We start from the raw sequence: 27870 nt of genomic DNA, 5'->3' as shown, positions 1-27870 counted from the left end.
GAGTTTTGGATCGTATCACACAATCAGTCTCAACTTTATTTTTAAATTTTTGGGCATTTCTGCATTTATTGGATAAGAAAGCTGAAATATGAAAGGGGAGAGAGAGAGGGGGAAGACATTCAGGAAAACCGTCGGAGGTCGGACTCAAACCCTGGACCTTCTGCATCAAGGAACCAACCTCTGCATATGTGTTCCCGCCCTACCAACTGAGCTAACCGGCCACAGCTAGTCTAAACTTTTAAGCCATAGATGAGAAGTACTTAAAGAAATGAAGTTAAATGTGAAACATTTATATTTCATCATCATATTACATCTCCTGAGGAAGATGGTGTGATACAGTTGAACGCTCCAGTTTAGCTACTGGGTGGACTTTTTCGTAAGAGTTTTTGTCAAATGCTGTTTCCAAGGTCAATAATGAACTTTCAATCTTAATGTCCCTAAAGTAGATTAAACACTGTTTAACTAGCAACAATCTGATCACATAGCAATACTGTGTATACTCTGTATCTACTTATTCCAACACTGCATTTAAGCTATGTCACAATACATCATTATCAACATCATTCTGCACAGTTACATGAAATGTCTTTTGCATAATTCTTTGTCTATAGAATTCTTGGCTTCTCAACAGGAATTTAAAATAAAGTTTAGTGGGTTTGTACAGTGTTTGTTTTCACACGTCTTTGCAATGATGAACACAACTGATAGTATACGAGGAGCTTAATCAGAAGAGCTTAATCAGAAGTACACATCATTACCATGATCTCTCAACCCTGCAAAATGTCATGTTGCACAAACGCAAAGCTCAACGAGAAACAAGAGAAGAGAAAGTTAGTACTGATATGACACCCAAGTCATACTTCCTGTGGAGTTGACTGAGAAAGCCCAGAGGATGTGCAACTGGCATGCAGAGATGAAGCTTTCCTGGGGGGGTTGGTGCACACTGCAATCACTTCCTACCCCCCCCCCCCACTCTCTCACGTGCATGATGGCACCCCTCTCATGGCTTCCCAGATAGACAGGTTGACTCCAGATGGTTAAGTATGATAGGAGTAACACAGCTTACAGTGCACCATTAAAAACTAGCTTCTGCTCATTAGGCGGTAAAACCCTTATTTGTGTGTTTAGGCTTCCTAAATGTCACCAGAAAGCAGGTGTAAACTTCATGTCTCAATCTGAATTTTCAAAATAAGATTTGTAGATATTCAATCATACATGTTATGTCATGGGCAAGCGGACAATCGTTTCCACTTTTATTCCAATTTAAGGTAGAATTTGAGGAACAAACAGTTAAGAATGTACAACCTTTTGGGAAGTGGTGTCACTCATGTCCAGTTTCCTGTTTTGCCTGTTTGGTACTGAGAGTATTATGGAGTTGAAAGCAGTGTGGAATTTTAAGGCAGCTGGAAAATGAGTGTCAGCACTAAGAAAACATATACAGCTATTTCTCTCATTATTCAGCAAAATAATGTGAATGTTTTACAAGTTACAACTTCCTCTACTAAATAGCAAAGCATAGGAAGGCTGTTGCAGGATATACAACCAATATCCATCATCTTGCTGAATCATAGATGGGTCGTTAAATAGATCTCTTTAGTAGTGGAATAAAGATGGTTATCCATACATCATGGACTAGCTGGGCACAGGCTTGCAGGCCGATTTCCTGAAATATGGGGACTCTGGATGTGTTGGTGACGCTTTGATAGCACGAACTCTGGAACAGCAATAGCAAAGCCAACCGCTTCCTGCCTAATCTGAAATGAAGTGATAATTGGCAACTGTTTCAAAGCCCTCCTCCTGAACTGTCACAGGACAACTACGGTGGGAATATTTTATTGTTCACTGTTACCACATGGGTTTAAATTAGAGTGGGATTCATTGTAAGTTTTATGGTGAGTTTTAAAATGTCACTGTGTAAAGGTCAGAGGTCAGACGAGGAAACACCCTGGAATTCTTTTAGAAAATGGCCGGTGGACTGTGTTCAGTGTTGTTGTTTGATTGAAATACAGCAGGCTGCGGAAATGAGTCACTCGTTGAAAGGGAGCTTCACTTACCCTTGGGATCCTCCCATAATCAGTATTATCCCTAAAAGAAAACACTTTCAGTGGAACAGTGCAATCAAAAAGCTGTGCAGCCATGTTAACTGCTTCCTGTATTTGGCAAAACAAAAGCGAGCTGGTTTCACATTCTTCTGGTTAGTTTGCTGCCCTTTAAACACTGATAAGTCTGTGCTCAAAGGTGAAGAAAAAACAGAAACACATATCAATGGCCCAAAAGATATTGGAAAAGTTAGATAATCAAATATGTATTCATTTGTTTTCAGCATTGTGTATGCGTATGTCCTCTGTGTTTATAAGGAAGCTATTCATTTTGTCTTATAATGGTAAATGCCTCAATCAATTTATTAAAAATAGATCGTTTTTTAGTTTAGTTTAGTTTAGTTTAGTTTTAGATTTCAGAGTCAGATATTGCACATAAACGACACTTTCTCTCTAACCACAGTTTCGCTGTATCGGTGTCTTGTTGTTGATCATACTGCTGAGCTTTACTGCCACCTTCTGGTGTAAGGTGGCAGTAAAGGTAGCATCACTGGAATGATTTCTGGAACCAGTTTTGTTCTTGCACATATCTGAGACTTTCCATTCATTTAAGTGCTTGCACAGCTCATCATACACTAATTATGTAATTAATTCTCAATATGGGAAACATTTAAATTGTGAGTTTAAATGTACTTTTTTTCTTGTATAAGAGGTTTCTCAACTTGAAGTCAGGACAACAGAGATGCATGAGATGCAAATGGATTTTGTGGTTGTAAAAGTGGCAGATTGATATTTGTTTGACATGTTCTAAATGTGAACAATAGATTACAAAATACTCAGGATTAGGATTTCTATAACATATTTTTGGAGCTAGCCTAGTTTTTGAAAATACAATGCAAGAGAAATCCCTACTCATATTTACATGATGTCTTGACATCTCTCTTCATGCTGGAGTAATAATTTTAGGACTTTAAAAACTAGGCCATAACTCTAACTCCTCATATACATATTTGTACTGTAATTATTACAGGTTCTGTCAGTGTAAAGTAGGTACAAATGCTTTACAATAATGTATCATTAAGACCAACTGAAAAAAGTGTACTTTCACTCATACAGTATTACAGGTGGGCTCTTATTTGTCCGTGGTGAGGAATTTCTAACTTAGCTTTAACTAAACTTTAACTTTAAAAGGTATTTTCAGTGACAGTCATCTTCAAATATTTAAATGCCAATTTTACTGTTGAACTGATGTGGAAAAGATAGTACAGTATTGTCATGACTAATTGTGTAGTGAGGCATCTGTAAACCAGCACATGCTTACAGCGGGATGGGACAGCTGCTGCAGAAAAAAAAACCATACTGTATATGGCAGAGGGATAGAGGAAGAATAGCTTTATCAAAGCTAATGATTGTGCAGATTTTCTGCCAAGAGGCTGTTAAATGTTTTGCCTGACTACAAATAGCAACTTCGTAATGTTTAATTGCGGCAAGGTTAACCAGTTATTAAACAGTTGGATTAATATGTTTATGTTATATATGAACATGTTATTATTTATAAAACTAAGCTCTATCAAGGTTTGTTTTTGCAGTTTATTTATTCAGGCATATCTTTGACAGCTAAAAACGGACCTTCGCCTTTATAAAGAGTTTCTCCGTCTTTCTCACCGTCTCAGTTGTCGGTGAGGCCGGCGGGGCGGATCCCACGCTAGAGTGAAAGAGAAAATAAAGCAACACAACAAAAATAACAACTTGGCCGTTTTTTTTTTACATTCACTAGCAAGCTCCCCTGTGGATATATACCATCAAGGTGGGTGAATCCGGACTCGTGCTACCGAGGTAACGCAGCCCCCGGCCCGGCTGCTGGTTAGCACGCGTCGCTGTAGCTAACGTTACCAGACAACCAGGCTAGCAATGCGTGAAGATGCTAGCTAACGGCAATGGTCTATGCTAACGGTTGTGTGGCCAGGGCCATTTTACCAAAACCTCTGAGATAACACAGGCCTTAATGTTAGGGGGGCTCTGACCACAGAGTTGGTAGATACAGCTCTGTAGCTGCAGTTATAGTGAAAACATGTTGATGAGGAGAAATGCGGGGTTCAAAAACGTCTCCTTCCAGTTTACACAGAGCTCGGACTGAAGTTAGCCAGTTGCTATTATTATGGGTTTTTTAGGCTTATGGATAATCTAGTCTGACTGGTGCACTTATTTTGTTATGAAGCTATACTAATACTTCACGTTGTGAATATCGTTTACACCTAACAGATGATTGATAATGCACCACCTGTAGTACATAGTATGGCTGGGCAATATATCGATATCGTGATATGAGACTAGATATCGTCTTAGATTTTGGATATCGTAATGTTTAAGTAAGTGTTGTCTTTTTCTGGTTTTACAGGCAACATTACAGTTAAAGTGATGTCATTTTCTGAACTTGCCTTTACCCACTTAGTCATTAAATCCACGTTATTGATTATTAGTTATCAAAAATGTCATGTGAAAGCACCCCTACAATATCATTATGGAAGTATTTCTTTGAAAAATATTGTGATATTTGAATTTCTCCATATCACCCAGTCATAGTGCATAGCTGTACTGTTTTGCTTGTCACCTCAATACATCTTTCGTTATTAAATTTTACTTTTGTCAATACACAACTAATCTCTCTAACATTTGATTGCTGTGGCATCTATCTTTCTGTCAATCTATTTATCTAGAACCACTGTATCATACCAGATTGCGTTTCTTTATATAGAACTGAAGAAAATCAACCAGCCTCAGTTTTGATAAACAATCACAATCAATGCCAAACATTTTACAGCTTCTCAAATTTGAACACTTGGTGGTTTGCTTGCTTGGTACCTTCAGGTTTTGGGCTATTTGTTAGATAAAAATAAGCAATTTGAATATGTGGATTTATGCTTTTTGAAATTGTGATTAGTGACAGTTTCTCACTATTTTCTAGGAATGCACCGATCCAACCGTATCTCTCCTGATACCGGTATTGATACCTCAACTCAGAGCAGCTGCTGATAGCAATTGCTAATATATACATATTGCTAAATACATTTGCTTTCTTTTTCTTAAATTTAAAATCTGTTTACTGTATGAAATTCACTGGAATTGTTTTTAAGTACTCATAACTCAGTTGTGGGTCTGCTGTGGCTGAATTAAAGTAATGAATAAGGACATTGATAAAGAGCTAGTTGTTTCTGCATTGATAACAATGTGGAGTATTGGATTGGTGTATTTCTACAGTTATCGGACCAAATGATTAATTAAACTGAGAAAGTAATCGTCAAAATAATCGATAATGGAAATAGTTTGCTAGGCAGCCTGAATCCTGTGACATTCATTCCAGTCATCCTGCAGCATTTATTGAGTTTTATATTATATTTGTCTATTCAACCATAGTTTTGCCATGTTTCAACTCATGCTCATGACATTTATTTTCAATTAATCCTTTGTTTGTGAATTTTTACAATTTCTATATTGATGGGTGCATCTCTTTGTTACCGCCGAACAGTAACCTTTCACACTTTAATTTCTAGATGCCCTCAGCGATGAACGCAAATAGGACAGTGCAGTCTGCCAGCCCAGATGTGGGATCCGCTCCAGGGTCAATGATTAATTTTGCACTTGGTGGACAGTCCGAAGTTATGAAGCAAGTGCTGTGTGTCCTCGACAAGAAGGTCCGCAACATGGAGAAGAAAAAGGTGATTACTGTCGAGAGCCATTTGTTCCAGATACTTCCTGATAACATGTAGCTAGCTATTTTTCATTTGTGTAAAATATGAGTCATGACAGGTGTCCCACTTAGAAGCAATCCATAGCTGAAGTTTTGGATATTCTATTACAGAGTAAACTGGATGACTATCAAGTCAGGAAGGATAAAGGGGAGAGTCTCAATCAGGACCAGCTGGTGGGTGCACTGAAGCCTTCATCATTTTGTACATAAGCACAACTAATCCTGTTATTCTTACAAAGATTTTACAACCTAGCAATGTGTAAAATGTCTCTTTTCCTTTGTCTTTTTTAGGAGGCCCTCTCCAAATTCCAGGAAATCACAAATAACTTAGAATTTGGCCGAGAGTTGCAGAAGACGTTCATCACACTAGGACAAGATGTAAGGGTGACTGTTGTTTTGTGAAATGTTCCCTCTAGCGGAATTTATGGTTCTGCTGGGGCTCTACGCAGAGCTTATGCCGCCGTGTAGTTAATTTTTTTAAAGCGGTGCACATCAGGCTATGGCTTAGGGTCTGTATCTACACGTACCTACGCTGTAGATTTAACGTAACATAAATTGGGCTGCCTTGTAGTAACTTGACTTTGTGTGGCTCATGTATATTATCACTAGATCCAGAAGGTGGTGAAGAAGTCTGCACGGCGGGAGCAGCTGCAGCGGGAAGAGGCCGAGCAGAGGAGGCTGAAGACTGTTCTGGAGCTGCAGTTCCTCCTGGACCGGCTGGGAGAGGACACTGTGCGGCAGGACCTGAAGCAGGGAGTTGGTGGCTCAACGCCGCTGACAGATGCAGACCTCGCAGCTTTTGACGAGTTCTACAAGCTAGTGGGGCCAGACCGTGATCAAAACGTCAGGTAGGTCTGAGGCATTGATATCTGGATAAAGTTGAAATGCAAAATACTTTCTTTTTTTTTTAACAAGGGGATCCATACAACCTATCTCTATACTTGCAGGTTGGTTGACCAGTATGAAGAAGCATCTGTGCACCTCTGGGAGCTGCTGGAAGGGAAGGACAAGGCTGTGGTTGGAACAACGTGTAAGTGAAATGTAACTTGGAGCCTCCAATGTTTGCAAGCAGTAGAGCTCAATATTTTGGTTAAAGATTGCCTTAGCTAATTCTTTTCAGCGCACTTTAAAGCTGAAAAAATTAGTGTCATTCCACAGAAAATTAATTGCCAACTATTTTGATAATTAGTTAAATATTTCACTTCACATTTTTTTTATTCCGCTCATGGAAACAGACAAATTTTATAATCCAACCATAAATTATTTGCTATATTATATTACACATCATGATCAGAAAGGAGCCTTTCTCAGATGAGACAACAAACTGTCGGTTAGTTAACATTCAATTTTACAGAGAAAAGAGAGAAGACCAAGTAACTAAATAAAAAAAAATAATACATTACATTTTTTTTTAAAAGGAGTCAGAAGCCCTATAAAGTAACTCACCATAAACCAATTTAAAAAAAAATATTGTGATAAGAATGCAAATATTGAATTGTATTGACTGTAATATATTGTAGCCCCTGTTTGAAAACTTTTAACAATTTTCTTTCTGAATTTGTGTTAGAGTTTTTTCTCTATTTAAGTAAAATCCACTTGTTCCTACTATGCTGTTTTTTTAGTCTTCTATGATGGTAGACTAAATATCTGTGGGTCTTTTGGCTTTTGTACAGACAAAACAAGCAATTTGAAGACATTAACTCGGGCCCTGGAAAACTGGTGATTGATTAATCCATTCATAGTGAAAATAATTATAAAATCATTGAGTGGTAGCCATACTGTAATTTATGGCAAAATTAACATAACATACATAACATACTGTACGTTTGAGTAATCCCAAGGCAAGGTAGATAAAGTTGTCAAATGCTCTAAACAAAACCTTGTCATAAGGTACTACAGGACATTAACCAGTCTTAATATGTTGATTTGGCACGTGCATTTTTTTGTTAATGCAGCATGTGTGCAGTGATGTGAATAATCAGGACTTGGGGATATTGGCGTACTGCATTCTCAGCGATCTGGCCTCAGGACTCGCACTGCTGCATTCTGCTTGGGGGCTGAGCGCTGTGGGCTTATCCTGACTCAGCAGCGGGACAGGGCAGGGTGCCAGTGGCCCTGTTGCTGGTGGTTCCACTGGTCAGAACTCTGGAGCCATATTAGGACACTGGTGACCCAGTTCACTGTAGTGACACCAGCCAACCCTTTCACCTCAGCAAGGAGGTCCCACTTGGTGACAGGGTGATATTTATTCAGGCAGCAGCAGACTACTTGGCACGAGGCAGTTAAGGAAATGACACTGACCTGCTTTGCCTGAAGAGACAGAAATGTAATTGTCTGAGCTATCTTAAATGCTCTTTTTAGGGTCATGATTGTTATCGTAGCATATATATCTTATCTAGTCAGCAACTTAGGACACTTTAGCTCCTACCAGGTTGTGGAACCTTTTTTAAATCATGAGTAATCTTGATGTTGCCATAGTTTCAGTTCATCTTTTGTTTTTGTTTTTCTTCTGAACAGTTGGGGAAAAGATGATGTCCTGTACATTTGTGTATCAGGATTAAGGAACTGTTGATAGTTGTGGGGTTCCTTGCTTATGTTGTCTACTACCGTCAGTCTAATCTAATCAAACCATACTCACACTGTCTGGAGGAAGTTTTTGTGTGTTAAATAATACCTAAAGATGTTTTTTTTTTTTTTCTGAACTTAAGCTTTGGTTATTGCTTATTTAGTTTTAATACTGAATTATATAGATAGATATGGAGATTTTAAACTAAGTTTTGGGGGAGCTTTTAAAGTGGATATTTAAATTAGTTCTGTTCATGCACGCAATGTTGAGTTTGGGATCAAATAAAAGCACTGTATTTGGCTTTGCTTGCTGCAGTGTGCACAGTGGTTAGCTGAACTTAAATGATTGTGTGGCCTCATTCACCTCGCTTCTCCCCAATACCCTGTCCCCAACGATCCTACACTGTATGTGTAGGATATTTCATCTATTTGCATTTTTTTTTTATTTGTTCTGCTAGCAGTCCCAATCACAAAGATAGTCAGTTAACTATAATAGAAAACTACAAAAAACTAGCAAATATTTACATTTCAGAAGCTGGAATCAATTCATGTTTTTATTAACCGCAAACTGAAAACGCACCAGTTGAGATTGTTTTGAGAATATAGCTGCGTTGTTCATAATTGTCATCTTAGTTGGTGGCTGGTTGAATGTTACTAGGGCTGCAACAGAAAAAAATAAAACTTTTCATTTTTTATTAATCTGCAGTTATTTTCTTGATGTAATTGATTAATTGTTTGGTTTATAAAAAGGAAATGGTGAAAAAAGCCCATCACGATATTCTAAAGCAAAAAGTGACGTTAGTGTAGAGTAAGACCAAGAAAACAGCAAATTCTCACATTTAAGATCCTTGAACTAGGGGTGGAACGGTACACAGAAGTCACGGTTCGGTTCATACCTCGGTTCAGACATCACGGTTCGGTACGAGTTCGGTACAATGGAGGGAAAAGCAAAAAAAAATGCAGAAGGCAATCTTTTTCTTTTCTTTTTTTATTGTGCATGTCTCAGGCTGTACCACCTAGTGTCATACAGTCTCTCCTCTGAGCTAGCTGCCTGAAGTGTGTAAAGTAAGATGTAAACAGTAAACAATAAGTACCCCACATCATTTCCAGACTGCATCTGTAACTTGTAAAAATAAATAAGACAATCAGCTGAAAATACAGCATCTCTTATTTATGAAAGTGCAAATTATATAGAATAATAACAAACCAAAAAATTCTACTTAGGCGGGACCTTCCCACACAAATGATAAAGTATTCTTGCTATTAAGTGTATCGAGGTTCGAGTACATACAGCAAATACTTGAAGCCAGGTTCCTCTACGAATGAACACAGGCGCATTGGAGATGACATGTAAATTCCTATAGCTTCAGTGATTTTTTTTTTTATTTTTTTTTTTTTTTTGGCCCTATTTGTATGTGTATCTAAAGACTGGTTAAGCACTGTAGGGAGGAGAAGTTGGACAGAAGATTTTTTTTTTTTTTTTTTTTTGTCTTGTTCCAGTGATTGGCACATCTGGGGGATGGCATCGGATATGCGTTAGCATGTTAGATGTATTTCCACTCACATACCCAACAACTGCTGAACAACGCCGATACAGTCCTCGTCTTATCCACCACTCTCTCGCCTGTACTACTGTAACTGACTGGGAAACCAAAGTTTTCCCAAACTTTCGGTCTTAAAGAGGCCGGTGGGTCCTCTTAACTCTACATACTCGTCCTTAGTGCTGCTATCTCTGACCCACTCATTGGACTGTCGACCTGACAGAAAACTGCATACATAGGCAGAGCTCGGCTACATAGGCGCCAATCAGAGCTTCAGAGCTAAGGCGGGGCTACAGATTAGGTGTCCTTAAAGAACCCGCGTATCTAACAGTAGTTCCACATTACATTAGTTCTGCATTACATTAATTAATTTGCACGTGAGTTTTATTTATTTTTATACCGTGTATTCTCTGTGTAAATTCATGCACCGAACCGTGACGCCTGTACCGTTTCTGTTCGATACGAATACATGTACTGTTCCACCCCTACCTTGAACCATCACGTTTGGTGTTTTTGCTTAAAAAATGACAAACGATTAATTGATGATCAAAATAGTTGCAGATTTGTATTTTTGTTTTCAATCAATTAATCAACCAATCGTTGCTCCTCTAAATATTACTAAGGAGTTTAAAGGACTTTTTAAAGAGAGTATCTTCATCTATTTTGCAAGCTGAGTTGTGAAATCTGTTCAACATTACTGCACCCTAAACGATGGTTATTAGTTCCAAGCTCACAACGTAATGGTTTGATCATTGTGATTTGTGCAACTTGCCTTTCCAATAAATTGCTTACTATGTTGTTATTCTGCTAGACAAGGCACTGAGAGAGACTTTGGACCAGGTTCTGCTGAGTGGGTACTTTGACCGGGTTCCATCTCACCAAAACGGTGTGTGTGAGGAGGAGGAGGAGGAAGAGGAAGAAGAAGAAGAAGAAGAAGAGGAGGAGGAGGAGGAGGAGGAGGAAGAGCCAGCCTCAGCAGCAGCAGCAGCAGCAGCAGCTGAATCGTCAGAAGCAGGAGAGCAGGCTGCTGATCCAGGTCCTGACCATTCTCTGAAGTCATGCTACATTAAACTTGCTATTTTTAAAATGCTAATGTAATGAAGTCATAAAAACACCAGCACTGCATTCTCTAAATAGATTTTCTCTTTACAGAAACTGAAATAATTGAGGAATTTACAGAGCCCATTGCGATGGAAACAACAGAGGTCAGATTCATTTTCCCCTTTCTGGTGAAGCCTTGGGGCTGATAATATTATTTTTAGCATTGTGCTGATTTTTGCTTATTTCCCTCCAGTTTATAAACAGACAGTTCATTCCAGACGGCACATACAGCAGCAGTGAGAAGGAGCAAGGGGATGAGTGGACCACGGAAACAGAGGTATGCTGCAGGGATGTTGTTTTTCTGGGATTGAAGTTTACGTTCCTCTAGTTTCGGATTCCCACTTTTATTGCATCCCTAAGCAATCTGGCCTCGAATTACCTCAGTTTTAAGTCTGGTTTTAGCTGGCTGGGACAAAATCCATATCACAAAGTATTTTGGTGGAAGTATATCCTAATCTAACAAGCACATTTTAAAAGTGATAAATTCAGGTAATTTTATAGCATAATAAACTATGCGTAAATTCAAGAAATCAAAACTTTTGCATGAAAAACCTTTTAATGTTTCATCAAACAACAAAATTCTCTTGTGGATACCCTTTTCTCAAATAATCATTGTATTGCTAAGTGGCTACTGCTGTTATCACAGGACATCTGCATTTTCTTCAGTCATGTTCAAACTGGTTCAAAATGTGATGTTCAGATTAGACTTGTCAGTGCATCATATCAGACTCCGAAATACATTTTTTTGGGCATTTCATCTTTATTTGATAGTGACTGTAGTGATGCAGACTAGAAAGTATTTGTCTGATGTTTTATCTATTTGGCCGGTATTGGATTGTTACGGACATCAGATCAACAGAATCCTGTAAATGATTGTTTTAATGGATTATAGATCAGATCGTATATATCGGCGATTGTTAGGTTACAGCAGCTAATGTTAACGATCGAGTTTCCCTAGTGCAGCGCTTCGCCTCCAACATGGCAAATAAACTACAGTTATTACATGTAAAATAATCACTATAGGAGGCAGAGGAATAGCTAAACATTTGACCCGCAGATCAACTGAGAACAAGAGAGAGAAGCCATTGCTGACTGCTAAACTAAAGTAGCTAACAGAGCTAATAGCATATAAACAACTGTGGGATTAGCAAGAAAGTCGCTGAAAGAAGTAGAAAGCTACGAGTGCTTGAGTGAACTAGTGTAGGTTTAAGTATAAAGCGGATAATTAGCTGCTGTAATGAAGAATATGACAATCAATTGTGTCAAGCTACTGAAGCAAGACGCTATCAGCAACACAGAAAGCATCGTCAAAAGGAAATGTAGCAATATGCTTAAAGCTGCATGTCAGCCAAGCAGGAGGCAGGACAGCCAAGCCGTGTAGCCAGTTTCATTGATTAAATTGGAAGCCACTCCGCATATGCATAATGTTTTGTCCAGTTACGTGTGCAATGTAGCCAGAACGCATATCGGCGATTTTGAGTAACCATGATTGGATTATTTGAAAATATAAGCGATCGCTGAAGCCTAGGCTGCAGCCACAAAGTCACAAAAAGGCCATGGTGTCCCTGGAAGACATGCAGTGTATCCTGTTTTCTAAGTAGGAATGTCCCGATCCTGATTGCAAGTATCTGATCCGAAATGGGATCGGCAGTCACCCTGATCACCATACTCCGATCTGAAGTTAAAAGAAGCTATTACACCTTTCTAAGTAGAAGTTGATTTTATATGTGAGTTTTACAAAAATGCTAGCTACACTGAGTTAACTGTATTAAGCTGAAGACATATTTGAGTTACTTTGTCTACTTGGTTATTTTCGTAAAAAAAGAAATGTCAGCATGCAATGTTCTGTTGCACATTGTCAAAGATAAGTTAATCTACTATGTTTCAAAGTTGCACAGGGTGGTGAATTCCCTTATGGGCACTACACAGTACTGTATTTACAGGCTATTTCTCCAATGAGGGCTGTCAGTCAGGTATCTGAGCACCACCCTGTGAAGGTGTGATCCCTTGTGATGATTGAAGTCTGCAGCGTGTAATTTTGATCCGACTGGTCCAGGTTTTTGTGTGAAATTTCTACACTGGAATGCTTACTTATTAGCTGCGATGTATAAATTTACACCCACTAATATAAACCCACAGGTAGCATCTAATAAGCACTTTACCACTTTACAATTATTACTCCTGTATGTTTCTTCTTCACCTGCTTTTTTTGTCTTCCACTCTCAGGCAGTCAGTGCCATGCAGCAGCAGCCTATGCAGCCTTCGGCATCACCTGTTGCCCTGGAGACCCACCCCTTAAACCTAGCGTCTCCTGTGCCGCCTGCTGACCCCCTGGTCAGGAAGCAGGTGGTGCAGGACTTAATGGCACAGATGCAGGGAACGTACAACTTCATGCAGGTGGGAACTTTGTCCTAGGAACGACGGTTTACTTTAGCTATTAAGCACGGTGCTCATCACTTGTCTGCTCTCAGGACTCTATGCTGGAGTTTGACGGACAGCCCATTGATCCTGCCATTGTCTCAGCGCAGCCTATGAAACCCGCTCAGAACATGGACCTACCACAGATGGTGTGTCCCCCAGGTACGTTTATCAAAGAGAAGTCAGTTCTGATGTCTTGTGTTGTGTAAACATGACACTTGAAAGCTTGAAATTACTTTTCTGGTTTACTAAGGTGCAATGCTCAAATCTTCTTAGTTCACCCAGAGTCCCGGCTATCGCAACCCAACACTGTTCCTGTCCAACCTGAGCCCACACAGGTAAGTAATCAAACGAAAATTGCCGTTTTGAATGGGAAAATGTCATCCACGTGTCACCTTTTTCAGCCCTTCTGAGTTTGAAGGTATGAAGAGAATTTGTTTGACTTTTACTCTCTCTGTTTTCAGGTTCCTATCGTCTCTCCAACTCCGCCCCCTATGTATCAGACCTCACACACGCCAGATCCTCGACCCTCAACAGAAACCATCGACCCCATCCAGGTAAACCATGCTGTTTTGTGAAAGAGTACCTTTTGTGAGAAAAATATTACTGGGTATTTGTTCAGATTCAACCTGATTTTAATTCAGGAAACTTTTCTAACTTGAGACTATCTTGAAAAAGTTAAATAAATCAACAGTAAAAAAAACACATCTGTGAAATTTGCCTTAATACTTTTCCTATTTAAACTTTTATTTTTTTCATTCAGAACACAAGAAAATAAGAGTTTACTTGCAAAACGTAATGAGCTAAATAATTGTTTTTCTCTATTATTCTGTTTTTGTGATTGTTGGGAGCCAAAATCATAATCACGATTAAATTTTGATAAATTGCACAGCCCTACCGCATAAGCATACATAAAGAGTCCTAGTCCTGTATTTAATTGACTAAAAGTAGTCAAAATGCCCACCTTGTGTACATATTTAACTGTAGGTTGGTACCAAGTATATGACCTCAGGTATCCGCATACTTGTGTTTCCGCTCTTCAACAGACCTCCATGTCCTTGTCGTCAGAGCAGCCTCCTCCCTCTACAGCTCTCCCACCTGTCCCTCAAACTCAAGTTTTCCAGCCTGTTTCCAAAGCTCCACACAGCAGTGGCATCAATGTCAACGCAGCACCATTCCAGTCAATGCAGACAGTAAGGCCCTTGTGACGACACTTACTAAAAAAATCTATCCAACTTACTGAAGAATTGCCAGTGTTATCAAATAATACCTGTATTAAAAGCATTTCATGTTTAAGTTAACCCAAAGGCCAGAATATCTGGCCTGTCATGCAGTTAAAAGAGGTTTTTGCAGGACTTTGTGCCACTGCCAGTGGAATCAAAATGGAAAATCATTAATGACTTCCATTAGAAATTGCTTGTGGAGCCCTTACGTGCCCTCTCATCATATTGCAGTTGAATGGGTTTGTAGTGAAGCAGCTATATCCAGGAAATGTTGAGTAATGGACTTTACTCCTAATGAGCCTGTGAACTTTCCTCTAGTTTTGGCTTCACCACAATGTGACCGTTGTTCTTCCCTCAGGTGTTCAACCTCAATGCCCCAGTCCCACCAGCTAATGAGACAGAGGCTTTGAACCAGGCCAGCCAATACCAGAACAGCTACAACCAAGCCTTCAGCAGCCAGCCGCAGCATCCTGTGGAGCAGACAGAGATGCAGTCCGAACAACTGCAATCTGGTGGGCAGATTTATCTTTTCTTTTTTTTTTCCACTATTTACTTACTGGATTGATTGTGCCAGATTTGTTTCCCTGTAATGACTGGAGATTGACTTTTATCTGTTTTGGGGCACACAACTCTGTTTCTTAGTAGTCGGTGCCTTCCATTCCCAAGACCAGTCAGGAGGCCATCCACAGCCTCCCCAGCAGGGCCCAGGCTTCGTCAGGCAGGGTCAGTCCTTCTACAACAGCAGAGGAATGCCTCGTGGTGGACCTCGCAACGCCAGGGGCATGATCAATGGCTACAGAGGCTCATCAAATGGATTCAGAGGTAAGCTCACAACCTACAGCCACAAATGAATCCTTTACTTTCACTGAAGCCCTTTTCAGACATGGAATATGTGACATTGCTGGCTTCATTTATATGTTAACGTTATGGCTTTCTTTCATTCAGACATAGGTGTCAGTTACATTATGGCTATCACTGAGTTGGAAAGTATTTGATATCAAGGAAAAGTGTTTCTGTTTTCAGGCTACTATGTCAGTGATGGATTTTACGCTAGATTGTGCGACTAGGAAAAAAAAACATTTTTAAAGACTAATCTCACATTAGAATAATCTCTTCAATTTATTAACTATTAAACAAATGTTAGTCTTGTATTAAGGATAATAATTAAATGATAAATATATTACAGTGCTCTTAAGAAAGAAGAATTGCATTAAATTTCTGTGTATTTAACCTCATGCTGCTCTTGCCTTTTAAGTTAATTTTAAGGCATTCTGATTCATTTCAGATTAGTTTTGTGGAGATGTTACTTAGCTCGACCTTCTAACTCCGGATCTCCACTGAATGCAGAACGTCTGCGGACCGGCTGCGTGCTCCTTCGTCCGTCAATACCCACTAGGTCCGGATTTGTTGCAGCACCGCTGCGGCCATGACTGACCGCTCTAGTCCCGAGGACCCACAAGATCTCGCAAATTCAAGTAGAATAGAACCACAAAACCAAAAACAGTTTGTTTCCATCCAGATGAGTAGAGGGGAAACAACTCTGTGCTGTGTTTTCAAGGTGTAGTGCAGGGAAATATGATCCACGATCCATGTGAGCACGGTGTATTTTATTTTGAAAATTAACCGGAGGGTTATTTTGTTTCTGTGCTTGACTTCCTGTCCTGAACTATCTGCCGTGTGCTGATTTGCTGCGGAGCTCTCCGGCGTCCGGCAAAAATAGAAGCTCTGCGTATCTGCTCCGGAGGGCTGCGGATCGCCGGAGCTGTGCCGGAGTCGGAACGCAGCCATTCTGCAGTCAGTGAAAATACACACATTGACTTTAATGGAAACCTAATGACTCCGCCGCCGTTCCGGAGCAGATCCGCAGCCGTTACGCAGCCGGTGGAAATTGGGGGTACCATTTGAAATTGTGACTTTTATGTAAAAGTGATGTAGGCACTCATTAACATGTAAAATGACATGCATGTCTTAGAAGGCAAAAGAGTCCGAGCTTATTTTATTGTAAATCTCAAGAAGCATTTTAAGTTTTAAATCTTCCTATTTTCAGGTGGCTATGATGGTTATCGTCCTCCTTTTGCCAACAATTCAAACTCTGGTTATGGGCAGACTCAGTTCAACACACCTCGGGATTACTCAAATGGGAATTATCAGAGGGTATGAAAGAATCATTCAGACTTCACACTGGCTATGTGATTTTGCTGTATGTTGGGAGTAGTTTCTTAAATGTCTTTCTTTTTCTGTCTCTGTTGCTCAAGGATGGTTACCAACCAAACTACAAGCGTGGAGCTGGTCAGGGACCCAGAGGAGTGTCAAGAGGCAGCTCTCAGGCAATACGATCCTGAAAAGGCCTTTCATAATGACTGTGACTGACTAACTTGCACCACACTGAAAATTCAAGAATGCATTTGCCCCAGCTCACTAATGTCCTTTTTTCTTTTTTTTTGTTCTTCATCAGTGGTATTTTTCCTGTCTCTTAAATCAAAGTAATGCCTGCTTTGATATTTGGAAATATTAAATCATTTAAAGTCTGAAACACAAGCTGAGCTGTAAATCCAATCATCGATTTACACAAGCAATGTGTTAAAATATTCCTGTAAACTTGAAAGATTTCATAAGTTATTTTTTTGTATAAAAAAATGCACCTGCCACTGCTGGTCCAACCCTTGGGAGTTTATTCCCCTTCTCGATTCTTTTGTCATTTTGGTTCTTAAAAGGCGTTTTATGTTCAATGAGCTCCTGTTTCCTTGTTTGTAAATTGATGTTGCTTCATGAGTTTCAATAAAGTTGTGTTGCATACCCATGCTTCAGCCTCAGTTTTCTGCTGTACAGTCTTCAGTTTTATTACCTCAGTTTTCAGCAGCCTGTTATGAACGGTACCACTGCGTGACTGATCAGAGTAAAGCTACTGACATGACACTGAATAAATACAATATTCTGCTCACAACCCTTTTTTTTAAATTTGACAAATATAAATTTAAGTAACAAATGTCCTTTTGAATTTTTGCATCAGACCCAAGTTTTAGTCATCCAAATTTTTGTTTCGTGTTTTTATTTATTTATTACCATGACTATAAGCAGGTGTGTTTTGAAGTGTTGCTAAATGCAATTTCTAGTGCTAACAAATTCCAGACAAACTGCTTTGAAAAGCGAAATTAAATTCAACTCCTTGTTCATGCAGTGTTTGGTAGGTATGTTGCCACCAATATACAGTCTATGGTTGCCACAGACAAGTGTGCTCAACCCCTCCTCCTTTGGTCCCTATTTAAACCGTTAACATTTGATCTCTCATCTTCTTAGTATAAATTAAGCAATAGGCTATGATCGCCATTTATGTAGTTTGCTTGAAGAAGAACAGAATGGTTAGATCTGCTAACGTACTAACGATTAGTTCAACAAATTGCTTTTCTATAAAATATTAGAAAAGAAATCTCAAAATGTCCATCACAATTTCTTGGAACTTTTAAAATTGCATTCTTAATCTTTGACCAGTTAACAGTCCAAAACCCAAATATATTACTGTATTATCATCAGAATAAGAAAACCAGCAAAAATATTCACATTTGAAAAGTTAGTTAGTTAGTACCAGTTTATATTCGACACTTAACGCTTTAAAATATTACTTGACCAATAATCAAGATAGCTGCAGTTTAAAGTTGAGTTTTAGGTTCTATCTAATCTGTTCAGTTGTAGATAATTCCACCTAGCAGAGACCATAATAATTCGGGCATTAACCATCAACTGCACACTTTCTAGGAGACCGTCGCGCAGTTTTTACGTCACGCCGGGGGTCCTCCATTAACGTCTGTCTGACTCCACGTGAGTGTATCAACCATGGTATCAACAGCATGATGGCTGGTGTGTAAATTCAGCCCTCGACTTGTTGGAAGTGCTTTAAGATTAAACAACAAACAGTTTGTCTGTAACAGAAGGTAAATACGTTGAGTGTTTGAAACGATGCTTTAATTCTGTGTTTCTTCCGATTTTAGTTTCCCTGCTGCCATTAACTCTCGTTTGTTTTGGCTGCAAGTTAGCTCCACTCAATCCTCCCTCCTCTCAGTTTGACAACACTTTGTGGATGTTACTGCGCCGTTTATGTCGCACTGTATTTTTGATAATTTGCTTTTAACGCGGTGTGTTTTCGGACCTCTCTCAGTAGCAGTGAGACGATGGCAACAGTCCGCAAGAAGGTAGACAACCGGATTCGTGTCCAGATAGAGAATGGAGTCGCTTTGCAGCATCGGTCCATATTTGTGGTGGTGGGAGATCGAGGGAGAGATCAGGTAATCTTTCCCTTCCTGTTCTCTCAGGCAAATGAATCCGAATTCAGTTTTATGTGTCTTTGCATTTGACGTTAAAACCAATCCAATCTGCCTCCGATCCAGGTTGTCATTTTGCATCACATGCTGTCTAAAGCTGCCGTCAGAGCAAGACCTTCTGTGCTCTGGTGCTACAAAAAAGACCTGGGATTCAGCAGGTGAGTGTAAACTCCCCTCAGAGATGGAGCTGTTTATTGTATCAAAAAAGAAGATATCTATACTTCCCTGTATTAATGTATGGTGGTTCTGTTGTACTGCTGCAACATCCAAATTTCCCCACTCGTGATCAATAAAGATGTCTTCTTATCTATTTGATTTGTCAAAAATGTCTGAAACAGCAATCGGAAGAAGCGCATGAGACAGCTGCAGAAGAAGATAAAAACTGGCACGTTGAATCTGAATCAGGATGACCCGTTTGAACTGTTCATCGCTGCAACCAACATCCGATACTGTTACTACAACGAAACGCACAAGATCCTGGGAAACACCTACGGCATGTGCGTCTTGCAGGTGAGTTACTCCTCTCACCTGTAGACCAGGGGCTCCCAGGATGTATCGAAGGACACAGAATATGTTTCATTTTATTGCGTCACAATCCAAAAAAGGTTTGGAACCACCGCTGTAGACAAGTTGATGTAGCAAATATACTCTTAAGAGCGTTTGTTTTCTGTGTTACACAGGACTTCGAAGCTCTCACTCCCAATCTCTTAGCGAGAACTGTTGAGACTGTAGAAGGAGGTGGTATAGTGGTGATTCTGCTCAGGACGATGAACTCTCTCAAGCAGCTGTACACAATGACTATGGTAAGTCTCTGACCTGTTCCATCTCCACACATGTCAGACTCTGTTTGCTTGACTTGGGATCGCTGTGGTTTGCTTTCATCTAGGACGTGCACTCTCGTTACCGCACGGAGGCTCATCAGGATGTGGTGGGAAGGTTCAATGAGAGGTAAGAAGTGTTCCACTGACTCTCATGGAATTTAGTGCATTTGTAGCCAACAGTGTAACAATATTTATCAGTTGTGTTTCACTGTTTCTAGATTTATTCTATCACTTGCATCCTGCAAAAACTGCGTTGTTATTGATGACCAACTAAACATCCTGCCAATCTCCAGCCACATGGCAAACATCACGCCTGTTCCTCCAAAGACTCAGGTAATTATATTACAGTAGAAATGATTAGTCGTTCAATCAATTAGTTGATCAACAGAAAATGAAACTGCAATTGGTTTGATAAGCGATTTATTCTTTTGAGTCAATTATCAACCAAACATGAAGAACATTTCTGTTTCCATCCAGCGGCTCGGGAGATCCACAACAATAAAAGCAAAAAGCACAATTCAGTGCTTGTTTGTACAAAATGTAGATCACATTACATCGCTTTTTGCTTCTCTCCACTGGCTCAGTGTCTCCTTTTAGGACTGCTCTCAAAACTTTACTCTTAGGTTCATGCCTCTTTAATGATTTTTTTACCACTTGGAGGAGCCTCAGGTCTCCCAAGGAGACTTCTGGCTGTTCCAAGATCAAGTAAAAAAAAATGAAGGTGGTGATCTGTTGTCACTCATTGACATTGGAATAGCCTCATGAAGACAAACCAGTGCACTTTTTACAAAGTGGATTTCTTTTTTAGATCTAAGTTAATATTTTGAGTTGTGTACACTTTGTCCTTTTAAAAGAATTGCCTTGTTTGTCTCTTTCATTCCTCCTTTTTTTTCTCAATTCCATTAAGTACTTTGTGCTACACAAATACAGTTTGCTTACTTGTTAGCTTAAAGCTCCCTGATTTCTGAGCAGTTGTCTCATTCCCTTCAGGAGGACGGTTTGTCTCCACGAGAACAGGAGCTGAAGGATCTGAAGGAGTCCCTTCAGGACACTCAGCCTGTGGGTGTGTTGGTGGATAGCTGCAGGACTATGGACCAGGTGAGGACCTCTCACTAAAGAGCCCCTTTATACATTTACAAACTATAACTATTGATCAGTGCACCAATACAATTTCAAGTAACCAGCGCTTCACGACACGATCACGACAGTGTTCCCAGAGAAATAAAACCTCAATAGTCCTCCCATTTTATATCGGCATTTATAAATGTAACTTTTGAGGTTTGTTTTGTCCTTTAGGCTAAAGGGGTGCTGAAGTTCATTGAGGCGATCTCAGAGAAGACTCTGAGGAGCACCGTGGCTCTGACTGCTGCCCGTGGCCGAGGCAAGTCTGCAGCACTGGGGCTGGCTGTCGCTGGGGCTGTGGCTTTTGGGTACAGTTATTAGTTTTCTGCAATACAAATGTCATACAAATATATCAGCAGTTTATTGTCTCAAATTGTTTTGCTAATGAATTCCTGTCATTCTTTACAGCTACTCCAATATTTTTGTAACCTCACCGAGCCCGGACAACCTCCATACCATGTTTGAGTTCATCTTCAAAGGCTTTGATGCTCTGCAGTATCAGGTAGGCTTCCTGAGAAGCTTTTCTGTATCAGCGACCGTACGTTCATGCTGTTGGCACACACCACCTCATGTCCCCCTTTTGCATTTGTAGGAGCATCTTGACTATGAAATCATCCAGTCTTTGAATCCAGAGTTCAACAAAGCTGTGGTGCGGGTGAACATCTTTAAAGAGCACCGGCAGACAATTCAGGTAAACGAGAACAGACCACTCTTCTCCATCTCTGCTGTTCTTTACAATAGTAAGTGAATTACCCCTATCTGACCATCCTGTTCATTTGACCAACAGTACATCCACCCAGGTGATGCATTGAAGCTGGGCCAGGCTGAACTGCTGGTCATTGATGAGGCTGCAGCCATCCCTCTTCCTCTGGTTAAGAAACTGCTCGGGCCTTATCTGGTTTTCATGGCCTCCACCATCAACGGGTCAGTAATAGAGCTGGATGATATTACATAATCAAACGCCAAACAACAACAATTTTGTTCAAATAACATAACACACAAGGATATTTTAAGAAACCATTTTGAGTAATATAGATTTAATGAATAGTGAAGTATAAGCAGTAGTAATGATTATTATTTGTACGGCTGCAAGAAACGATTATTTTCATTTTCATTGTCATTGTCTTTTTTTTTTTTTTTTTTTTTAACTTTGTTTATTGAGCTTTTTTCACAACAGAACAAAGACATATACAAAAACATTCAGAACAGAGTTCCCACCCCAAGAAGTAGATACATAAATAAAAATAAATAAATGAACAAATGAGTAAGTCTAAAACAATGCATGTCAAATTTGTTGTGAGAGAGGACATATATACACACATGATGACAGAAATAAAAATAAAAAATAATAATAATAATCATTAGAAAAATACAATACATACATAGTAAAATCCAAGCGGTTTGTCACCTAAATAAAGTGAAGTCAGCGGTTGTCCTAATCAGATTGTTTCATGCAGCTCTAATTTCTCTTCCACATATCTCAAAAAGGGTTGCCAGACCTCATAAAATTTGCCAGATGAACCTCTAAGTGTATGTCTTATTTTTTCCAGTTTCATATAAAATAAAGTACTCCTGATCCATTGCGTGTGGGACGGAGGGATGGCGTCTGTCCATTTCAGAAGTATTAGGCGGCGGGCAAGCAGCGTACAGAAAGTCACACTGAGAGTTGCTCAGACTGTAGACAACAGAAGGTACTCCAAAAAGGGCTATGACGGGGCAGGGGGCTATAGACACCTCTAGGACCTCCGAAAGTGTTTTAAACATCGAAGTCCAGTAAGTCGACAGCTTGGAGCAGCTCCAAAATGTGTGAAAATATGAGGATGGGGTCATTGCACAACGATTGCACGCTGGATCTATGTCTGGGAATCTCTCTGACAACTTCTCTTTGGTCCAGTGAGCCCGATGCAATGTTTTACACTGTAGTAGTCCGTGCCTTGCACAGATAGAGGAGGTGTGGACTCTTTTTAGTACTGCATTCATTGTCATTCTCGATTCATTGTTTAGTATAAATTGTCAGAAATTCACGAGAGAAATATACGCCTTTCCCGTAAGTTTATATATTCAGATAGCTTTGCAAACCCCGAAGACCTTCAGTCAAGTTAGTATAGTAGAAGACCAAGAAAATTAGCATTGAAAAGCTGCAACCGGTGATTACAAATAGTTAATATTTCTGTCGATCCATGAGTTGCCTAATCAGTTCACCTCTTGCTTTTTGCATTTCTGACCAGTTTTCCTTTGCCTCTCTTCATCTCGCAGCTATGAAGGCACTGGTCGCTCTCTTTCCCTCAAACTGATTCAGCAGTTGAGGCAGCAGAGTGCAGACAGTCAGCAGAGCATGTCAGCCGAGAACAGGAGCAGCAACACAGAGAGGCTAGCAGCAGGTAAATATCCCCCCCGCCCCCATCTCCTGGAGCCAGACCTAAAAGGGAAGCTCGCTGGTGAGGGTCTGGTGGCAGGTAAAGGCGGGGACCTAGGCATACTGCCCTCTGGGATCATAGACTGGTTCTAGGGATGTGGAACCAGCGCTATTGTGGGATGTGGACTAGATTTAGCTGGGTTCACCTACACATGGCACTGCGTCTGGAACCAAACTCAATCCTTTTCTGGAGTTGCCCAATGTGGCCCTGGCCCCGCATAAGTGTCAGAAAATGGATGGACTGACTGCTGTTTATCTGTCTCTGTTCACAGCTCGCTCTCTCCATGAGGTTTCTCTTCACGAGTCCATTCGGTATGCTCCAGGGGACGCTGTTGAGAAGTGGCTGAATGACCTGCTCTGTCTGGACTGTCTGAACATACCCAGGCTCATTTCTGGCTGCCCACTTCCAAAGACTTGTGACCTGTATCCTTTATGCACGTTAAAGGGCTCTCACCATCATGTGCATTTAACCCATTCTATAGGCCTACATAGGAGCAGTGAGCAGCCACAGCCGCCTTACCAACTCCCAGTCTTTTTGCCAGTGCCTTTTTGGTCATGGAGCACTGACCGAAAGGTTTTTTGAACATAACTTAAAAAAGGGAAAAACAATAACCAAGGCGAAAAAATAATGATAACCAAGGCGATGGAGTTGGAGAATCAATGTAAAGACGGTGTGACCGACAGCATTGTTGTAAATGTAAGCGTTTCCTTGGTCACTATCTGTAAACGGACATTTAGAGTAGGGCGGCAAATAATGATTACTTTAAATATTGATCAGTCTGCTGATTACTTTCTTGATAGTTTGGTCAGAAAATACAGAAATATTATTATTATTATAATTATAATTATTATTATATTAAATTCACTATCAAATAAGACAAAAAAGCAGCAAATTTGAAAAGCTGGAACTAGAGGATGTTTAGTGTTTTTGCATAAAAGGCAAAGTAAACGACTTGATTATCGTCTTGTCTTTAATATTAACCAGGAGGTATTAAAATAATACAATTCATCTCTGTGCTGTTAATCACATATCCACTTCAGTGATTTCTAAAGATATTACTTACCTTGGGGCTTACCCAGAAGGTTTCTCATATTGGTCTAAAACAGAATCTTATGTGAATCAGATAATCAGACCGATCATTAGAGGTTCAAATTGCAGGATATCAGATTATTTGTAATAAATCTGAAATTTTGTGTATCCCACTGTAAATCATGTAACTAAATGCTGCTTCACTGTTTTGTCTGAGAGTGGCACACTCCTGAACCCACACTGTCCAGATATTATGTGAACAGAGACACACTGTTCTGTTACCACAAGGCTTCTGAGGCTTTCCTGCAGAGGTTGATGGCCCTCTATGTGGCATCGCACTACAAGGTGATATTATTAGCTTGTGTTCCCATAACTTTTTACTCAAGAGCATAATGTCCTGCATACAGTGTTGTGTCACCCTTGTGTTTATTCACTGACTCAAATGTTTTCTTGGGATCCAGAATTCCCCAAACGACCTGCAGATGTTGTCCGATGCTCCGGCCCATCACCTCTTCTGTCTCCTGCCACCTGTTCCTCCCACGCAGAACTCCCTACCGGAGGTCCTCGCTGTGGTGCAGGTGAGACCCTTTCAGAAGACTTCCACCAAATCAGCCAGTTCGAGTTTACTTACAACATTCAGACACAACTTTGTGCCCCCCCCCTCCTTTAGTTGTTGTTTGAATCTTATTTTTTTCATTTGTCAAGTTTATTGACTGGACTTTTTGTTCTTTCTTTTTCCCTCAGGTGTGTCTGGAGGGAGAAATATCTCGGCAGTCCATCCTAAACAGTCTATCCAGAGGGAAGAAAGCCTCTGGTGACCTCATTCCCTGGACGGTGTCGGAACAGGTATGCTCTAGTCACAAAGCTTTTGACAAAATCATCATTACAGCTCACGTTTCCACAGACACAAACATTAATTAGAATCTGCTCTTTTCTTTGTAGTTCCAAGACCCAGAGTTCGGGGGCCTCTCTGGAGGCAGAGTGGTGAGAATTGCTGTCAATCCAGACTACCAAGGGGTAAGAGCTTGCAAAGGCCTCAGCGTATTTGTCCAGTGTTTTAATTAATCTGGATTTACTATATGTAACTGTTTTTTTTTTTTCATCTAACCACCAGATGGGCTACGGCTCCAGAGCTCTCCAACTGCTGCAGATGTACTATGAGGGCAAGTTTCCCACCATGGATGAGAGCACACACTCAAATCATAATGAGATCACATCCGTCAGCAGTGAGGTAACACAATGAAATGTATTCAGCTGTATTTGAAAGATAGCCATTACTCACATGACGTGTAACTAGAGTAAGAATACAATTTAGAGATTAGATGAGGCAGATTAAATGCACACTTCTGTGACAATAGCCTTGTTGGTGTCTCTTGTTGTCCAGGCGGTCAGTCTGCTGGAAGAGGTGATCACTCCACGGAAGGAGCTCCCTCCTCTGCTGCTGAAGCTGAGTGAGAGGAGAGCAGAGAGACTGGACTATCTAGGAGTTTCCTATGGTCTTACTACACAGCTACTCAAGTGAGTTTCTTTGAATATGTAGAAAGGGGGTCGTAATATTTTTTTCAGATTTAGAAAAGTCAAAAACTGTTATTTTTTTTGCAACCTAACAGGTTCTGGAGGAAAGCGGGTTATACTCCAGTCTACTTAAGACAAACCCCTGTAAGTATAAAATAATTGTTCTCGTATGTTTCTGCACACTGTGCTGTTGTCACATGTTGTGATGATTGGTGTTTGGTTGTCTCTAGAATGACCTGACAGGAGAGCACTCTTGCGTGATGCTGAAGGAGCTGAACACAGATGAAGCCCTGGAGCAGAGCCAGTGGCTGTCTGCATTCTGGAAAGGTGAACTTCCACAACTTTTCCTGCACTACCTCTGGAGATCTGGTTTGTTTAAACTTATTATAGACTGACTGAACAGTTTTTGTTTTCCTCAGATTTCCGCCGGCGCTTCCTGTCCCTCCTCTCCTACCAGTTCAGCCGCTTCCATCCGAGCCTGTCACTCAGTATCCTGCAGAACAAGAAGTCCAAGGAGGAGACGAGCAGTAAGACTCCTCTACTAACTGACCTGATCAGGTTTTCTCTGCGTCTCACAGACCTGATCTAACTTGTCTTTGACCTTCACAGCTCTCAGTAGCTCCGAGCTGGCATCCCATTTCAGCCCCTACGACCTCAAACGTCTGGAGTTATATTCGAGGAGCATGGTGGACTACCACCTCATCATGGACCTGATCCCAACAGTGGCTCGCATGTTTTTCCTCAAGCAGCTCGGCGACGTCTCTCTCTCAGCCGCACAGTGTGTAAGTTTCCCCATTGGTTAGGGTCTCAGTTGTTTGTCGTGAATAGTTTTATTGTGATACAGTTCTTGATTGCCCCTGTTCTTTCCTAGGCATTACTGCTGGGCATAGGGTTACAGCACAAATCAGTAGAACAGCTAGAAAAGGAAATTGAACTCCCAAGCTCGCAACTCATGGGCCTCTTCAACCGTCTGATCCGGAAATTTGTGCAAGTAAGTCTTGAAGTCGTAATCCATTGAATAATATGATATAAAGAAGATGCCATAAAAACTATTGTAACAACATTAATACCTGATTAATGCATTTACTATCCTAGGTCTTCACCAGCATCCAAGAAAAAGCTATTGAGGCACAGATGGCGACCACTAAAGACGTTTCCATGGAGCCGACCGTCAGAAGTCTTAATGATGATCTGGTATGTGGTCAACAATTTAGAATTATTATTAGTCATTTATCAAGCAAAAATTTAAAAACATTTGCTGGTTTCAGCTTTTCATAATTTGTAAATAAAAAAAAAATTATAAATTAAGTATTTTTGGATTTGGAGCCATTTGTCAGGGTCACCTTGATCCCTTGCAAAATGTAAAGAGTGTATTTTCTCCATTTTATAGACCTAGCAATTGACTGTGATAAGAATCAACACAATAATGATAAAATGTTATTTGCATCCCCTTACCTTTTTATGATGTTTGTTTGAGAAAAATGTATCTGTCACTGACAGAATGAAGCAGCTAAAGAGTTTGAGGAGAGACACAAGCAGGATGTAGAGAAAGTGAAGGAAATGGACATGGAAGAGTGAGTATGAGGTACGGGAGGGATGTCCTTGGTCATTATTTGTGTGTAGCATTTACTGTAGTTGTAATGATTTCCTTTTGTATTTACAGGTACAAGATCCGTGGAGATGATGAGGAATGGGACCAGGTGTTGAAGAAAGCAGGGAACACAGCCATCGTCAGCATCAAGAGGTGCAGTTGCATTCAGTATTTTTGGCAAATGTTTGGTTGTTGTGGAAATATGTTTGTAACAACTTCCTACTCTTAACAGCGACAAGAAGAGAAAGTTGGATGGGGGAAACCCCAAAGCAAGCAATGGGGCTCCCGAGCATGGGAAACTAAAGAAGAAGGAAATGCAACACAGCAAATTCAAGAAGAGCAAGGACAAGCATGGCAAATTTGGAAAAAAGGCTTGACAGTTAACGGTGCTGTGTTGACAGGACAGTGTGTAGGCACAAAGTAG

General features: G+C 40.3%; 2 protein-coding genes across 5 annotated transcripts; both read left to right on the top strand.

The window, feature by feature from the left end:
* Positions 1-3694: 3694 nt before the first annotated feature.
* Positions 3695-17436, top strand: caprin1b (cell cycle associated protein 1b). 2 transcript variants are annotated; one of them, XM_039809702.1, is made up of 18 exons: positions 3695-3846; positions 5591-5755; positions 5899-5961; positions 6079-6165; positions 6397-6635; positions 6735-6817; positions 10705-10929; positions 11046-11098; positions 11188-11271; positions 13221-13391; positions 13466-13574; positions 13689-13750; positions 13877-13969; positions 14459-14605; positions 14994-15147; positions 15281-15457; positions 16683-16789; positions 16891-17436. In XM_039809702.1, the coding sequence occupies exons 2-18, from the start codon at positions 5591-5593 to the stop codon at positions 16975-16977; spliced, it is 2106 nt and encodes a 701-aa protein (XP_039665636.1). In that variant the 5' UTR covers positions 3695-3846; the 3' UTR covers positions 16978-17436. The 2 variants fall into 2 exon arrangements, with proteins under 2 accessions (XP_039665636.1, XP_039665633.1); XM_039809699.1 differs by having other exon boundaries at positions 3696-3846; positions 15278-15457.
* Positions 17437-18429: 993 nt separating this feature from the next.
* On the top strand, positions 18430-27857 carry nat10 (N-acetyltransferase 10). 3 transcript variants are annotated; one of them, XM_039809695.1, is made up of 29 exons: positions 18430-18564; positions 18789-18915; positions 19018-19109; positions 19290-19461; positions 19632-19754; positions 19838-19899; positions 19991-20105; positions 20763-20870; positions 21069-21202; positions 21303-21396; positions 21487-21585; positions 21682-21818; positions 23151-23275; positions 23583-23733; positions 24589-24685; positions 24802-24918; positions 25085-25186; positions 25283-25357; positions 25455-25571; positions 25725-25858; positions 25951-25999; positions 26086-26182; positions 26275-26382; positions 26465-26637; positions 26727-26846; positions 26951-27049; positions 27356-27429; positions 27519-27599; positions 27679-27857. In XM_039809695.1, the coding sequence occupies exons 2-29, from the start codon at positions 18802-18804 to the stop codon at positions 27821-27823; spliced, it is 3114 nt and encodes a 1037-aa protein (XP_039665629.1). In that variant the 5' UTR covers positions 18430-18564; positions 18789-18801; the 3' UTR covers positions 27824-27857. The 3 variants fall into 3 exon arrangements, with proteins under 3 accessions (XP_039665629.1, XP_039665631.1, XP_039665630.1); XM_039809696.1 differs by having other exon boundaries at positions 18432-18564; positions 18792-18915; XM_039809697.1 differs by lacking the exon at positions 27679-27857 and having other exon boundaries at positions 27356-27440.
* Positions 27858-27870: the final 13 nt, after the last annotated feature.

The sequence above is a fragment of the Perca fluviatilis genome, chromosome 8, assembly GCF_010015445.1.
Source record: "Perca fluviatilis chromosome 8, GENO_Pfluv_1.0, whole genome shotgun sequence".
Lineage (NCBI taxonomy): Eukaryota > Metazoa > Chordata > Actinopteri > Perciformes > Percidae > Perca > Perca fluviatilis.
The sequence above is the reverse complement of the archived record's forward strand: the minus strand, read 5'-3'. Positions and strand labels throughout refer to the sequence as shown.

Bases quoted from the DNA above. Each gene is read 5' to 3' on its own strand.
- caprin1b (XM_039809699.1), top strand. From the start codon at position 5,591: ATGCCCTCAGCGATGAACGCAAATAGGACAGTGCAGTCTGCCAGCCCA. The intron at 11,272-13,220 runs GTATGCTGCAGG...TTCCACTCTCAG, and splicing joins AGTGGACCACGGAAACAGAG to GCAGTCAGTGCCATGCAGCA. The intron at 14,606-14,993 runs GTAAGGCCCTTG...TTCTTCCCTCAG, and splicing joins CATTCCAGTCAATGCAGACA to GTGTTCAACCTCAATGCCCC.
- nat10 (XM_039809695.1), top strand. From the start codon at position 18,802: ATGGCAACAGTCCGCAAGAAGGTAGACAACCGGATTCGTGTCCAGATA. The intron at 23,734-24,588 runs GTATCCTTTATG...CACACTGTCCAG, and splicing joins CTTCCAAAGACTTGTGACCT to ATATTATGTGAACAGAGACA. The intron at 26,000-26,085 runs GTAAGTATAAAA...GGTTGTCTCTAG, and splicing joins TCTACTTAAGACAAACCCCT to AATGACCTGACAGGAGAGCA.